At 51.2% G+C, this 16821-nt stretch overlaps 1 protein-coding gene across 5 annotated transcripts in view; it reads right to left on the bottom strand.

Moving 5' to 3' along the window:
• Positions 1-16821, bottom strand: part of ARFRP1 (ARF related protein 1) — a 93409-nt gene that overhangs the window by 21905 nt on the left and 54683 nt on the right. For 2 of the 5 annotated variants that reach the window (XM_075900961.1, XM_075900962.1), the window contains exon 7: positions 2348-3513. The exons of 1 other annotated variant lie outside the window; for it this stretch is intronic. In XM_075900961.1, the coding sequence (XP_075757076.1) occupies positions 3286-3513 (228 nt within the window). In that variant the 3' untranslated portion in view covers positions 2348-3285. Of the gene's footprint in view, positions 1-2347; positions 3514-16821 lie in introns of those variants that run through there. 2 more of the 5 variants (XM_075900960.1, XM_075900968.1) reach the window with 2 other exon arrangements.

Consider the following 16821-nt stretch of genomic DNA (forward strand, 5'->3'; position numbering starts at 1 on the left):
AAGTCTGGCTACAAGTATGTCCTGTCGGTACAAACTGCTCGGACAGTGGAAATCCCCAAGTGAACATTCCAACTGGCAACTCAACTAGTTTCCGTGTCCTTTGGCTTGTAATGCCTGACCCCGCCCCCTTCCCAGAGCCTAGGATAAACCCGCTGCCCGTGCTATGCAAATCCCAGCATTAAGTAGCTCTTAGCCACAACCCCCCTAGAGAATTAAGTTGCTCAGGGCTGTGCAAAGTCTATTGTACAGATCCAGCTGCCCTTCTGTGCAAGTCTGCTCCCTCCACACGACCACTCCCAGCGCCTTCTCTTGACCCCTGCACCCTTGCTGGGCTGTGGTGACCCCTGCTGTCTGGAGCAAGACCCAGCAGGGAAAGCCTCACTATGCAAAGGTAGTGCCAAACTTGATGAACCAGTGGCCAGACACCCCCCATGGAGAGGAACAAAGGAAGGTGGAATGCTGCCCTGGCTGTGGGCAGGGCTGGAAGAGGGGGAGTTAGTTCCTGGCTGGAAGGCAGGGAAGAAGGAGCTGGGGAGGGGGCTGGGACTCCCCTATCTCAAGGGGGGCACTGAGGCCTCTTAGCCCCAGTTCCTGTAACCAGATTACATCTGTGCTGCGCTGTGCTGGAGGAGCAATAAACCACCCTCAATTCCACTGGCTGGTGCAGTCTGTTTGTGCCATTTCGGGGTGCAGGAGACTGGGAACCCCCAACGCGCCGTCACAACTGGATTCCCCCGGGGCCAGTTTTGAAGCAGTCAGGAATACAGGGCATGGGAAGCGTCGGCCCCGTCCAGCTGCCGTTGTGTGGGGTTGGGGTTGGGCCTTCCTCTCCCCTTGGTAGCTGGGTCGTCGTCGGCTCTTCCGAGTGCCGCCTCCTGCTGTTCCGCCCGGTCGCTTTTCAAGCAGCCCGGGCGAGGACGCCGGGGACGTCTGCTCCGCCCCCCGGGCATCCTGACGCACCCTCCCGTCAAGGCCGGGGCGTGCCGCCTTTCCTCTGGCCTTGCGCGGCTCCGTTTGAGCGGCGCGCCACTCGGGCTCCCCACCCACCTGCCGCGGCCGCTCCTGGCCCCTCCTTCCCCGGCGTGGGGCAGGCCGCTCCTTCCCGGTTTGGGTTCCCCCCCGGTTCAGGTCTCCCCTGCCCCTTGGGCTGCCTGCCGGTCCGCCCGGCGTCCTTGGGGGGGCGCTCCCTGCCCCGGGGTAAGTGCGGACCTGCCTGGGTCCATCGCAGAAGGAGCTAAGGCAGCGACCTGCCTGGCCTGGCACTGCAGCCGGCAGCAGGCCCGGCTCCTGGGGGGAGCGAGAGCCACGGGGTTCTGCACCCAGTTTCTAGAACTGACGAACCAGAACCCCCAGCAGCGAGTAAACGCTCTTCCTGTGCACTCCACTCCCTCTAGTCCAGAACCTTGGGCGGCCAAAATCTAACACGAGTGCTGCTTCCAAGACTAAACAGTCATGAGGGATAGCCAGCACCCTGAGGACTAAGGGGTTAACTATGTCCCCGTACCTAGCCAGGTATCTGCTCAACCAATAGAAATGCAGATAGGGATTTCAAACTGAGACCCAGGAATTTGGGGGTTTTCCCTCCTTTGTCTCTGAGCCAGTCTGCTTTCTAGATACTGAGGAAGACAGAAGACATGTCTCTCACCAAGAAAAAGACTCTTCATAATGTGTAAGTAGGGTAAAGTCTAGATAAATCCATTAGGTTTGATTTTCTGTTGTGGGACGTGGGATCTGATGTCTGCACTGTTAGAAATGGGTTTTCCTCTCTTTTGTAACTAAGTTCTAGCCCATGGGGGTCCCCCATGAGTATATTAATTGGTGGCTTTTTCCATCTAGTCATTATGCTTGCAACAGGAGTACTGTTTTGGTAATAAAAGCTCTTTCTTTTTTATTAACCTGGTATTGGTTCATTTCTGTGTCCTGGAAGATCCGTCTGTGGGATCTGCAGGCCTCTGACGAGGGGACCGCTACCACAGACTGCAATTGGTATTTTCTCTTTTCTTTTTCAAGCTCTTTGGGGAAAAGAGCTTGGGGTACCCCGCGGTTGGTTTCAAGTGTCCACCCCTGTTTGTGAGTCCAAAAGCACTTGATGGTGGCAGTGGATTTTTATCCCCAAAATCTAGGTGTTTAAGATTTTGGGGGGGAAGCTTTATACCAAAGCTGGGAAAGAAAAGGTTTTGGGGTTGCTTTTGCGGGTCCCCACTTCTGCATTCATCGTGCCAGAGTGGGGAATCAGCCTTGACACTTGTGCACATGGGAAAAGGATCTTGGAAAACTCTGTGCAATCATGCCACCAGGTGTTGCCAGCTGTCACAAGAGCATGCCTCTCTGGCCTGTTTGGATGGTTACACGTGAATTTAGGCTACTACAGGGTCAGCAACCTTTTCAAACCAAAGAGCTAAGCTACATCAAAATCCAGAACAAGTGGTCAACAAAGAACTGTATAAGAATGCCCATTTGCATGACTGAAAATATGCAATTTAATATTACTAATAATTGACATAATGATTAATAATAGCATAAATGAAATACTATATTCAAGGACTTTATTTAATGGGACTTTTGCTGCTACATCTTTTCGCACATTTCTTTGAAGTTTACATCAGAACTGGTGAAATCCACTTCGCACGCACTCAGGCTGTCTTCTGTCAATTCTGAGCACAAATTACCTTTGATGTGATTCAAATGAGTGAAAACCTGCTCACACGTATAGGTGGAGCCAAACATTGAAAGTAAGGCCAAGCTGCCATTCTGCATGGTGGTGTATGTGACAGGAAGTTCTTTCCAAGTCTGCAGAATCAGATTATCATCGTGCTCCAATTTCTTCGTGTCGGCCCACTTGTGCAGTTTTGCCAATTCTGCACATTGCCGAGCAAGGCATTCTAAATCAGAATTCAGCTTGACAAATTTTTCCACCCAAATATCCGATTCCTTGATATCTGCTATTCCCATTTCCAAATGAGATACCTGGAATGAATGTCAAATCCAGTTCTTCAATGGACACTTTATGTGGACGAATCATAAACTTAAAAGAGCACCGTGTTTGCAAAAGTCAACAAAACAAGACTGGAATGCTATCGGGAGCTCAGAAACAAATCTGGGAAGCTGCTGCAAATCAAGGCTGCTATTTGGATTCTCTCTCTGAAATATTCAGAATCTGCTCATCTCCATATCTTTTATTAAGACAGTTTTGACTCAAATCCAAACTCCGCCTGCTGCAGAGTCAAGACTGTATTTCCTTGCCCTTGTAGCTTATGGTTCAACTCATTCAAATGACAAGGAATGTCAACAACGTAGTAAAACTTGAGCAACGAGTCTGTCTGAAAGTTCAGTGTGTTTGACACCCATCATATCCAGAAATGACAATCTATTAATGCGGGCAGCAAAACGAGACAAAACTTTGCCAAGAGATAACCGGTGAACATTGTGCATTAGTAGATCAGGGTATTTGGAATCTACTTCCTTGAGCATGTAGAATAGCAATAGAGATGTAGCCGTGTTAGTCTGGTCTTGCTGAAACAAAAGACAGGACTATGCAGCACTTTAAAGACTAACAAGATGGTTTATTTGGTGATGAGCTTTCGTGGGCCAGACCCACTTCCTCAGATTAAATTGTGGAAGAAAATTGGCATGACCATATATACCAAAGGGATACAATCAAAAACAGTGAACACATATAAAATAGACAAATCAGATTTTAGAACGGGGGGGGGGGGGGGGGGTTAGTGACTATGAGATAATGATATTAGGGGTGATCATTGGGGAAACTATCTTTGTAACGGGTAAGATAATTAGCATCTTTGTTAAGGCCCATTTGTAAAGTGTCAAATTTAAGCATGAATGACAGTTCTGAGGCTTCCCTTTGTAGTCTGGTGTTAAAGTCGCTTTGAAGCAGGATGCATGCAGTAAGGTCATTGAGACAATGCCAAGTCTGGTTGAAATGGCAAGAAACTGTTTTTTCTAACCTCAGGATGATTCTTACCAGCAACCACAGGACATACCACACTAATACCAACCCTGGAACTTTCCCTTGCAACAAACCCCGTTGCCAGCTTTGTCCACATATTTACTCAGCTGACACCATCGTTGGACCTAACCATGTCAGTTACAAGATCAAGAACATACATTCCTGTTCATCCAGAAATATAATTTATGCTATCATGTGCCAACAGTGTCTGTCTGTTATGTATATTGGACAAACTTCTCAGATACTTCTCCAAAGAATCAATGCACACAAAACAGACATCAGACAGTTTCACAAATAAACTGTGACAAGAGTTAGAAATCCCCTGAATTTGCCAACCATGCTAGGTGCACTGTCTGTACACACAGACATAAGATTATCCAACCGTGTTTCTTTCTCGTTTACAAAGTCCATCACAGTTTTAAGGATGTCTTTGCCCTTTGTTTGATTTTTCATTGGTAATAGCTCAATCATTTCCTCATGAACAGCATTTCCACAAATATAGCGTCTCCAAATACAGGCAGTCCCCGGGTTACGTACAAGATAGGGACTGTAGGTTTGTTCTTAAGTTGAATTTGTATGTAAGTCGGAACTGGTACATATTGTAGGGGAAACTCTAGCCAAACATTTTTTTTAGTTTTGGATAGCATAGGGAAAGGTTAACTCCCCTCTAATGTTTGTTTTGCTGTCTGTTCCCCTGTTCAGAAGATTTCACATCTATTTCTGTCCCTGTGACAAACTCAGGACTAAAGGAGTAACTCATCAAATACCAAACAGCTCTGCACCATGCTTTGAGCTAATAGCTTTATTTCCACACACCACCCAGGGTTCTAGGAGGAGGGTCCTTTTTCTGCTAACACAATGAGGCCAGCACTTTGTTTGTTTTGGTGGAGTCTTTGTTTGCCCAGGGAGCCCAGCATGTATAGGGGGAGGAGGGGCGGAGAGGCTGCTTTTGTCTGCTGTTCGGCAGCCTGTTGCTCAGGGGAGGGGGCAGCCTGTTGCTGGCAGGGGGGAAAGGGGGAGGCGTGCAGGATGCGAGGCCGTGGGGGGGGGCAGCGGGCGTGGGGAGGCACTTTTCCTCTGCCCGGCAGCTCTGCGGGATCCCTGTCCCTGTGGCCAGCTGCTGCAGGCAGAGGCCAGTTGGAGCCGGCCGAAGAGGAGGAGGAGGTGGATTCTAGGACCCAGGTGAGCGAGCCCCGGGAATGCTGCTGCACATGTGCGGGAGTTGCCTCACCCCGTTCGTATCTAGGGATCCGACGTAAGTCGGATCCACGTAAGTCGGGGACTGCCTGTACACAACTGATTAACATCAGATGTGTCGGTTGTCTTGTCCAAAGCAAATGAAAAATAAGTTGCTGTATTCAAATTGTGCATTTGTTCCTTGTCAATGTGATGGGCCATTTTCTGTCATGAACTGGTTTTGTCGATAATGGCATGTCTTGAATTTTCTGTAAGATTTTTGTCCTTGTGCAACTCATCACATAGTTCACAACCAGTTTTTAGCAGGTATCTCTTCATGTAATCTCCGTCGGTGAAAGGCTTCCCCTCTCAAATAGTGCTGTCTGAGCCCACAAAACTTGCAGAGTTTAAGCTCCTACCTTCTTTGACCATGCCAGCTGGTTATTTTGCCCAATGTTTATTTTTTGCTCACAGGGTTTTTTTCGTGCATCACCCTCGGGGTATTTTGTAGCAAATACTGCATGTTTTGTGGTGAGTTTGTTTGTCTATAAGTGAGACACTGTGGAGATCCAGACCGATCCACAAATGCATCCGTATCTGTTCACTCCTTTTGAAAATGTTGGTGCCCGTCATCTCTCTTTCTCTTCGCCACTTTTACTATTAGGGGGTTACAGAGTCCACTATCATATATGATGATGGAAAGATTTTTTGACCAATCAAATAAAAAGAGAATATGCACGACCCCCAATGAGTGGAGAGGATGGATGGTTGTTAAAATGAACAGTCAAAAAAAAATAATCTTGAAAGGAGTACCGGTAATGGAGCATTTTTAAAGCTTTGAATTAATTTTTCATTTTCATGTAAAAAGTCGTGTGTCGTTTGGGAATGAGCAAAGAGCCAGATTTGGTTCTGTGATGTGCCAGATTTGGCTCTAGAGCCATAGGCTGCTGCCCCCTGTGCTATGCATCCCTAACACGATAGGCAAAACTTTGTTCTCCCTAGGACAAGAAACAAATTGCAGCAAGGGAGGTTTAGCTTGGACATTAAGAAAAACTTCCTGTGAGGGTGGTTAAACGCTGGAATAAATTGCCTGGGGGAGATTGCGGAATCTCCATCCCTGGAGCTATTCAAGAGCAGATTGGATAGACGCCTGTCAGGGATGATCGAGATGCTGCTTGGTCCTGCCGAGAGGGCAGGGGACTGGACTCAATGACCTCTCAAGGGCCCTTCCAGTTCTAGTGTTCTAGGATTCTACTGTAGCTCTGCTCTCCTAGGCTACGTCTAGACTGCGGAGATCGGACTAGCAATTCCACATCGTTAAACCAGTCCGTTATTTCGAAAGAGATTTGGACATAACAGACTCGCTATCCTGATGTCCCTGGAACCCTCGTTCCACGAGGGTTAAGGGACGTTTCAGAATAGCACTTTCTTTCAAAATCACCTCAAAATAATTTACGCAATTTGCATAGCTCATTTCAAGGTAAGAGTGCAGTGTACACACCCCTATTGGTTGGGAACCTGCTGCCAGCTGCTTCTGGGGGCAGCCTGGTCTGCGGTGCCAGGAGAGGCAGGAAGATGCCTTAGCCCCCCCGCTGCACCACTTACTGGGAGCCGCTCAAGGTCAGCCCCTCCTGCCCCAGCCCTGCCCCCCAAAGCCGGAGCCCCCTCCTGCAGCCCATCCTCATCCTTATCCTCACTCCGGAGCCCAGACTCTTACCAAATGATGTTGGGTCGCGGTATCACCAATTTTCTTCTACTGGGTCAGGAGGAAAAAAGTTTGAAAACAGCCGCGTCAGGGCACAAGTACCACCCAGTGTCGCGCTCAGAGCGGCCAAACAACGCTGCACCTCCAGGCTGGTATTAGGACAGGGGCCAGCCCCACCCCTTGCTCCCCCTCCATCCTCTTTCTGCCTGCCATGTGCCATCTGGGCCGCCCTTCGTCGCAACGGGGGCCATTTCACAACTGGTTGCTGATGGGGGCCGAGGGGGGGGGGGAGTGGTGGGTATGTGCCAACTTGGAACACGGGGCCAGGTCTGTTCTTGTCTGTATTCTGAGAGTGGTTGGACCCGGCGCGCTGTGTGCCAGGGCTGTGATCTCTGTGTGGCTAATGCCCATCCCTGCAGACTGACCCCTGCGGTGCCCCATCATGGAGAAATACCCTGAAGAAGTTGAGCTTGTTCCCCAGGGTGTGTGGTCAGAATGGGCTCTGTGCTGGGAAATTGACATTGGCTGGAGTTTTGATGGGTCAGGCTGGGGTGGGCTTGCCTGCAAGGGAAACCCAGAGGTGTCTAGGAAATGTTTTACAATTTCACATGGCGGGCGGGCCCTGTTGAGTCTGTGCTGGCAGCATCGTCTCCTGGAGTGGATGAGGGCTGAGTGAGTGTGCAGGGAGGGCGTGAGAGCTGGGATTAATTAGGGCCTGGCTCCGGTTTCAGGACTGGCCGTGAGGGTGTGGAGGCCTTTTCACCAAGCAGGGCTGCTTTTGGCAGGCGGTTCGGTTCCTAGGCTGCGGCTGGGAATCAGGATCACGGCTGGTGGGGGAGGCTGGGGCCGGGAAGCCTCATGGTGATTTATACAGAACTTGGACATGCAGAAAACGTCCCCTTTCTGTGTGGATCCGTAGAGCAATGGGGACTGCTCTTATTTACAAATGCCTCCAGTTCCCATAACACCTAATCCTGGAAACGGCTCAATTTCCAGGAAACTTTGTCTCTGTGTCAAATCCTGCATGTTCCCTCCGTGTGGGCTAATCCACCCTGCCTGGAAACAGTTTCTAGGTCATGGGTCTCATTCCAGCCCGTTTACTGAATGCCTAGAAAACGGCTCAGCCCACTCCCCATCCACTGCGAACTCTTTCAAGGCCCCAGGCTGCTCAGAATTGGGAGGGTGAAAAGAAAGTAGTTCAGACCACAGGAACCGGCAATCTGGAGTACGGGCCAAATCCATCTCCAGGCTCTTGTCTCTGACAGGGGCCAGCCTCTCGGGGAAGGGGTAAGAACCCAGGGCAGCAGATGTTGGATAATCCTCCCTCTGGCCCGCTACCTGAGGTTCCATCCTGGTCTCTAAAAGGCAATGGTTGTCTTGCGTCCTAAAGCAGGAGGTTTAATATCTAGTACAGCACTTTTGTTATCCACTATCTGTTTGAGTTTGTCTGTCTGTCCGTCCGTCCGTCCGGCCATCTGTTTGGCCAAGATCTCGTAAACGGTACGACCTAGGACCACGAAACGGGGCAGGCAGCTTCCTCTTCTCCTAACTTAAAGCAAGGTCGGGGCTTGGTTGTGCCAGGACAATGGGACTGGAGAGTCACCAAGCAGAGTGACTGGAAAGGGACTGGCTAGAGGTGTGCCCCTCCCCCCCTCTCCCCCATCCAGGACTGCCCCAGCTCTGAGCCTCTCCCCACTGCAAGGCACCCTTAGGGGAGGGCAGGAGGACTGAAGCTCTCCCCCACCCATCTCCTCTCCCCCCCTACCAGTTTGTATGGGAACGCTGCCGGCTGTTCCCCTTTGTCAGGGAGTGAGGGGAAAGTGTCCAGTTTGCTTCAATCCTCCCTCTGGCTGGGGAGCGCAGGGGGCGGATGAACCTGGACTTACCCCAGCCAGAGGACATGTCCCCCTCCCCCAGCTGTGCCCACTGGAGCTGAAGCGGCCATGGAGAGGTGCTTCTCACCTGGCCCCAAGCTGCTGGGAGGAGAGAAGGCTGGAGCTGTCCTTCGGCCCTGGGGCAGCCTGACACTGAACCCCACCTCCCCAGCCCTGCCCCACAGCCATGATTCAAATGAAGCCAGGACGTTGTCATTTCATTTTCCAAAAAACAAAACCCCTTTCAGGACCCGAGCACCGCGGGGTAAATCTTCAGTGATAAATACGCTATTAAGGATGGGACGTCTGGCTTGTGAGTGAATGGGTTAGGGAAAGCCCGCAGAAGGGCCACTTTTTTCCAGAGGAGGGATGGGAAACCCCTTTATCGGTGTCATTATGGCTTCCTTAAAGTGCTGGGGTGAAAGGTACCCCAGAAAGGCAATTACAGAAGAGCAAAAGAAAACTCCCGGAGAGAAACACCCCCGGAGAGCCTCCCTCAGGTCGGGCTGGGAACATATTCATGTTGTGGTTGGTGTATGGATCTCTATTTCGTGCTGGGGTCAGGAGTCCTTTAAAGACAGTAACCAGGTCCGATATGCGACAAGGAGTCCTGTAGCACCTTATAGACTAACACAGTGGTCCGCACCGCGGTGCCCGCTGGCGCCATAGCGCCCGCTGAAACACCCGGGTGGCCTTTCCCCCGGCGCGTGGCACACGTGTGGTGCTGGCCCTGGGCGCGTGGGTGGCCCCTGCCCCGGGCGCACGGTACATGCGTGGTGCCAGCTCTGGGCGCGTGGGTGGCCCCTGCCCCGGGCGCACGGCACATGCGTGGTGCCAGCCCTGGGCGCGTGGGTGGCCCCTGCCCCGGGTGCACGGTACATGCACGGTGCCAGCCCTGGGCGCATGGGTGGCCCCTGCCCCGGGTGCACGGTACATGCACGGTGCCAGCCCTGGGCGCGTGGGTGGCCCCTGCCCCGGGTGCACGGTACATGCGCGGTGCCGGCCTTGGGCGCATGGGTGGCCCCTGCCCCGGGTGCACGGCACATGCACGGTGCCAGCCCTGGGCTCAGGGAGCCCTCCACCCCTGGAAGCGAGGCACGTGAGAGACCCCACCCCTGGGCGCCTGGCAGCCACGAAAGGTTGGGGACCACTGGATTAACAGATGCATTGGAGCATAAGCTTTCGTGGACAAAGACCCACTTCTTTGCCCATGAAAGCTTATGCTCCAATATATTTGTTAGTCTATAAGGTGCTACAGGACTCCTTGTCACTTTTGCAGATCCAGACTAACACGGCTTCCCCTCTGATACAGTTCTGACATGTTTTTGGACTGAGTCATAAGTTTCATTGCTCTGTCAGCTGGCCAGGTCTTTTCCCCACCCACATTGGCAGCTCCTGGGGTTGCTGGTGAAGTGCAAACAGTGACTCAGCCAAGATAAAGGGTTACCTTAAGAAAGGGGTATTGCTGACATGGATGAAATGAGAAGTGTGCACCCCCCACCAAGCCGCGCACCCCTGGCTCCACGCCACTCTCCATCCACGCCTGCAGGAGATGCAGCTGCTGCCCCTTGATATCCTTGTTGAGTTGCTGTGACCAATAATCAGCGCACTGGGGGACCAGGGCCCATCAGAGCAGTTAGGCAGGCCCGAGTAGGAACAAACTGGGCTTGTTCAGTTTAGAAAAGAGAAGACTGAGCGGGGACATGACAGCAGTTTTCAAGTATCTAAAAGGGTGTTTCAAGGAGGAGGGAGAAAAATTGTTCTCCTTGGCCTCTGAGGACAGGACAAGAAGCAATGGGCTGAAATTGCAGCAAGGGAGGTTTAGATTGGACATTAGGAAAAACTTCCTGCCTGTCCGGGTGGTGAAACACTGGGATAAATTGCCCGGGGAGGTTGTGGACTCTCCATCCCCAGAGATATTTCAGAGGAGGTTGGACAGACACCTCTCAGGGATGATCTAGATCAGGCATGTTGAACTTGAAGCCTACTAAGGGCCACACAAACGAAAACTGAGAGCTTTCAGGGCCACCAATATACTTCTATCGGAAAGTTGTAATTATTTATTATTATATAGATTATGTTTTAGGTATAGTGTATAATACTTTGTCAGGTCTTGATTGAATATAATACAGTAATTTGATTTGTAAAATTATTATTTGCTCATATATGATGTTTATAATTTTTAAATGTACATTTAAGGTACTTTTTAATAATTTGTATATGATACATAACTTGTTTTGTTGAAATAAAAACAAGTATAGACCAAACAATAAGGGAGAGACTCATATTTCAGAATAATTGCTTCAGCCTGGCAAACAATCGCCTTTGAATTTTCTTTAAAGAAACACAGTGTAAACCAGGCCCATGGCACTCACTGCCATTGCTGATTCTTTTTTTGTCCTGGAATTTTAATATGACATTTGTGTTGGCTGCCGTATTCTGCATCCAGACCCTCCTCCCCCGCCTGTTCTAAGTGTCTATTTGCCCCCAGAAGGATTACCAAAATGAACTGAGCGGCTCGCAAAGCTGGCCATTATGCTATGCTTAGGATTTCTTAAACTTTGCACTTTCAAAGGTACGTGTAATATGCTTACACTGATAATTCATGCAAGAGTAACAAGTGAATTGCCCTTTGGCTGACGTACAAGTGCATATTGATGAGCAATATTGGAATGGCCCGGTTACCCTTGAGTGGCTGGTACTACTTAGATATAAAACTGGATAATTTCCTTTTCCTTTTTTATCTTTAAAACAGATGTTATTTGAGCCAAACGGGTATCCTTCAGAAATTGGAAACTCATCCCAAGTTAAGTCTATAGAGCAGACAATGAAATAAGGATAGGTAAAATGTAAGAGAGCTATCAGGTTCGCAAAGTGGGAATTGATGAGCAAACAGCCAAATCATTACAAAAATATTTGTTTCTAAGAAGCAGGAAGTCTGTGAGAGGCATTGTTGAGTCTGCTGAGACTAGCAGAGAGTCAATGGAAAATTAAAGGAGAATAAAGGCATTGCAAAGAAGCTAAGTAATTTCCTTTCCGCAGAAACTATTCCTCAACTTCTGTGGATGATTTAAGATGAGGTGCTAGAACAAAGTGATAAATCTAAGAGCAGTAGGTACAGATTAAATTATTGGGTATGGAAGAAATTTCAGAAAGAACTAAGGGTATGTCTACACTACCACCCTAGTTCGAACTAGGGTGGTAATGTAGGCAACCGGAGTTGCAAATGAAGCCCGGGATTTGAATTTCCCGGGCTTCATTTGCATATTGCCGGGCGCCGCCATTTTTAAATGTCCACTAGTGCGGACTCCGTGCCGCGCGGCTACACGTGGCACGGACTAGGTAGTTCGGACTAGGCTTCCTATTCCAAACTACCCTTACTCCTCGTTCCACAAACACACTCACAACCCATCCTATGACGCATCTTGTATTGGCCACTTTTGTTGCTAGAATACTGGACTAGACTGGAGAGTCCCATCGGCTTATTTGGCAGTGCCTATATTCCAAGGAAATCATATGACAAATATTAGCACAGTAGTACAGTTAAGTACTTAAAACTCAGGACATATGAAAATTAAACTGGGAACCACAAATCAGACCCCTGCGTGTGTATATATTACAGTACTCTTGATTCCATTCCATTCAGTGGAAAAAACCTGTATGTTATCCTATTATTTGAGAAACAGTATGTGACATCATGCAAATAAATACTTAATTGTATGTTTGTACAAGGGGAAGCGCTAAAGAGCCATAGTCCAATGCCTCCTCTCCCCCAGAGGCAGGGACTTCCAGCCCCCCCCCCCCAACCTAATGCCAACCCCCTTCCCCCGAGCCAAGGACTTCCAGCCCCCTCCTAACCTAATGCCTCTCCCCTTTCCCAGAGCCAGGCACTCTCAGCACACACACCCCAATCTAATGCCTCCCCCTGTCCCCAAGAGGCAGGGACTTCCAGCCCTCTCCTAACCTAATGCCCCCCTCCCAGGGGCAGGTACCCCCCAGCTCCTCTCTAACCTAATGCCTAGGTTTCGGAGCTGCCGTCGTCACGTTGTTGCTGCCACTGCTTCCTCAGGCGCTGGGGTGGCATGAATACAGTGGCCAACCGGCTGTGACCACGTGCCGGGGGCCGTGCGCAGAGTGGCTGACCGACTGTGACCACGTGCCGGGGGCCGTGCGCAGAGTGGCTGACCGACTGTGACCACGTGCCGGGGGCCGTGCGCAGAGTGGCTGACCGACTGTGACCATGTGCCGGGGGCCGTGCGCAGAGTGGCTGACCGACTGTGACCACGTGCCGGGGGCCGTGCGCAGAGTGGCTGACCGGCTGCGACCATGTGCCGGGGGCTGTGCGCAGAGTGGCTGACCGGCTGTGACCATGTACTGAGGGCCGTGCACAGAGCTGCCCAGCCGGCCGGCCTTGAGTAGTCGCTGCTGGCACCGTGCGCAGAGCGGCCGGCCAGCGTGACCTGCACTTGGCCACGTGCTCCAAGCGGCCAACGGGCCGCACTTATCTTTCTGAAAATGTACTGGCGGGCCACAAAAAACTTCGATGGGGCCACATGCAGCCATCCAGATGCCAGTTTGACATGCCTGATCTAGATGGTGCTTGGGCTGAACGGGATGACCTCTCGAGGTCCCTTCCATTTCCGGTGTTCTCTGAGTACCTTTGTCCTAATAACCCAAAGAAGGCTGGGGCAAAGAGTGCTCCTGAAACCGTTTGCGTAGTGTGGGAAAGAGCGATTTCATACAAACATTGCTTCGGGCAAGGTGACTCATGCACAGGTAGATTTTCCAAACCCTATGCACACAGCCTACGCTCTCCTGGGGTTTGGCTTTCTTTACAATCCACTTGCATAAAACCAGCTCATCCTTCTTCTAACACTTGGTCACTTCTGCGGTTCCTCCCGTGGGCCTACTCAGCCTGCACCTTTGGCTCTCTCCTACTTACCCCCCTCTTCCAGGTGCGGTCATGAATCACCCATCTTAGTGAGTCATCAGAACTTCCAGACTCGTTGGAAGGAGGCAGTTTCAGGGGATCACTGCCCACTGGGGCCAAGGCCACTGCTGATACTTTTCGATGATGCATGGATGAGTCTATTCGCTCTTCTGATACTGGTGGGCTTGGCTGCACAGCGGTGCCCACTCCACGAGGAGTAACGGTAGTTCGAATTAGAAAGCCTAATTCGAACTACCTACTCTGTGCCATGTGAAACTGACCAGCAGCAGCTGAATCAGGCCGCCTGGGGCAGAGCAGCTGGGGTGCTGCCCGGTTGGTCCGGAGCGGCGCTGCGGGACCAACCTGGCAGCCCCCAGCTGCTCTACCCCAGGGGTAGGCAAGAAAAGCCTGGTCTGCTGGGGGGGGGGGCACTAGCTGCACCCCCCCCCCCCCCAGCAGACCAAGGAGACGGGGGTGGCGGGACCGCCCAAGTCCTCCACGGCTTTGCTCCATCTCCCTGGTCTGCTGACCTGGGAGAGGGGGAGCAAAGCCACAGAGCACGCCCGCAGGGGGACAGCCCAAGCGCGCCCGGGCTGTCCCACTGCTGGCGTGCTCCGAGGCTTTGCTCCCCATCTCCCTGGTCTGCTGGTCAGAAATGGGGAGCAAAGACGCGGAGCATGCCCGCAGCGGGACAGCCCAAGCGCACCTGGGCTGTCCCGCTGCGGGCGTGCTCCAAGGCTTTGCTCCCCGTCGCCCTGCAGACCAGGGAGACGGGGAGCAAAGCTGCGGAGCACGCCCGCAGCGGGACAGCCCGGGCGCGCTTGGGCTGTCCCCCTGCGGGCGTGCTCCGTGGTTTTGCTCTCCGTCCCCCTGGTCTGCTGGGGGGGTCCAGCAAAGCCGCTGGACCCCCCCCCCCCCAGCAGACCAGGGACACCCGAGCAAAGCCGCCGCCTGGGCGGCTTTGCTCGTTTGCCCGGGAGCAAAGCCGCCCAGGTGTTTGCTCGGGTGTTCCTGGTCTGCTGGGGGGGGTCCAGCGGCTTTGCTGGACCCCCCCCCCCCAGCAGACCAGGGAGACCGGGAGAAGCTTTTCTCGCCCCGGAGGACATGGGTGGCGACCCGCCGCCTGTGAGCTCTGGGGCGAGAAAAGCCCCGTTCGTAAGTGCGGATCCGACATAAGTCGGATCCGTGTAAGTCGGGGACTGCCTGTATTAGTTCTGGGCACCACATTTCAAGAAAGACGTGGAGAAATTGGAGAGGGTCCAGAAAACAGCAACGAGAATGATGAACGGTCTAGAGAACATGACCTGTGAGGGAAGGCTGAAGGAATTGGGTTTGTTTAGTTTAGAAAAGAGAAGATTGAGGGGGGACATGATAGCCGTTTTCAGGTATCTAAAAGGGTGTCATAAGGAGGAGGGAGAAAACTTGTTCATCTTGGCCTCTGAGGATAGAGCAAGAAGCAATGGGCTTAAACTGCAGCAAGGGAGGTTTAGGTTGGACATTAGGAAAAAGTTCCTAACTGTCAGGGTAGTTAAACACTGGAATAAATTGCCCAGGGAGGTGGTGGAATCCCCATCTCTGGAGATATTTAAGAGTAGGTTGGATAAATGTCTATCAGGGATGGTCTAGACAGTATTTTTTGGTCCTGCCATGAGGGCAGGGGACTGGACTCGATGACCTCTCGAGGTCCCTTCCAGTCCTAGTATTCTATGATTCTATGACACCGAGATGTAACGCATGAGGTGGCAACATCTGCAGATGATCCTGGGCTTGATGACCTCTTGAGGTCCTTTCCAGTTCCCCTGTTCGATGAGTCTATGCTTCTATGCAAAAGTGCGCAAGATAGTTACGTCCCAGGCGGCCTGTGAAGAGCTACAAAAGGGTCTCTTAAAACCGGGTGACAGAGCAACAAAATGGTGGATGAACTTTAATGTTGATAGATGCAAAGTAAAGCGCATTGGAAAACATCATCCGAACGGTGGGTAGAAAATGAAGGGATCTAAATGAGCTGTTACCACTGACGAGAAAGAATGTGGAGTCATTGTGGCTAGTTCACTGAAAACACCCACTCAGTGCGCAACGGCAGTCAAAACGGGAAACAGAACGTTGGGAATCATTAAGAAAGGGATCAAGAATAAGACAGAAACCATTCCATTGCCTCTCTCTAAACCCACGGGACGCCCACCTCTTGAATATGGCGTGCAGATGTGGTTGCCCCATCTCAAGAAAGGCACATTGGAATCGGAAAAGGCTCAGAAAGAAGCAACACAAGCGATGAGGGATGGAACGGCTTCTGTATAAGGAGAGATTGATAAGACTGGCACTTTTCAGCTTGGAAAAGAGACGACTAACGTGGGATGTGATCGGGGCCTATAAAAGGAAACAAGGACGTGTTATTTACACCTTCTCATAATAGAAGAACTAAGCGTCGCTAAATGAAATTAACAGGCAGCAGGTTTCACAGAATCATAAAACACTAGAACTGGAAGGGACCTTGAGAGATCGAGTCCAGGTCCCTGCTTTCATGGCAGGACCAAGCACCGTCCCTGATAGTTGTCTATCCATCCTGCCCTTCAAAATCTCCAGAGATGGAGATTCCACAACCTAGCAATGAAGAGAAGTTTAAACAAAGGGAAGTATTTTTTTTCACACAATGCGCAGTCAACCTTTAGAACTCTTTCCCAGAGGATGTTGTAAAGGCCAGGACTATAATAGGGTTCAAAAAAGAACTAGATACGTTCAACGAGGACAGGTCCATCAATGGCTATTAGCCAGGAAGGGAAGGGATGGTGTCCCTAAGCTCGGTTTGTCAGGCTGGGAATGGGCGACAGGGGAGGGATCATGTGTTGATTCCCTGTTCTGTTCTCTCCCTCTGGGGCACCTGGCACTGGACACTGGGCTAGATGACCCTTTGGTCTGACCCAGTCTTATGTTCTAATTTAGACTGAGATGGTCTACAGAGCAGTTAGCAGAACTATAAAAGACATGGCACCTAGAGAGAGATTCGGGGTTGCACTGAGAATCCTTCCATGCCTTTATGGGCTTGCAAAATTCCTGCAAGTCAAACCAAACTGTACCCGGCTGTACGGAGAGACATTCCAGCCAGATTACGATTCCTTACACCCCGCCTGCTGCAGGTGGAAGTCCAACGGACACCCCACCCTTGCTTCTG

Source organism: Pelodiscus sinensis, chromosome 18 (assembly GCF_049634645.1).
Source record: "Pelodiscus sinensis isolate JC-2024 chromosome 18, ASM4963464v1, whole genome shotgun sequence".
NCBI lineage: Eukaryota > Metazoa > Chordata > Testudines > Trionychidae > Pelodiscus > Pelodiscus sinensis.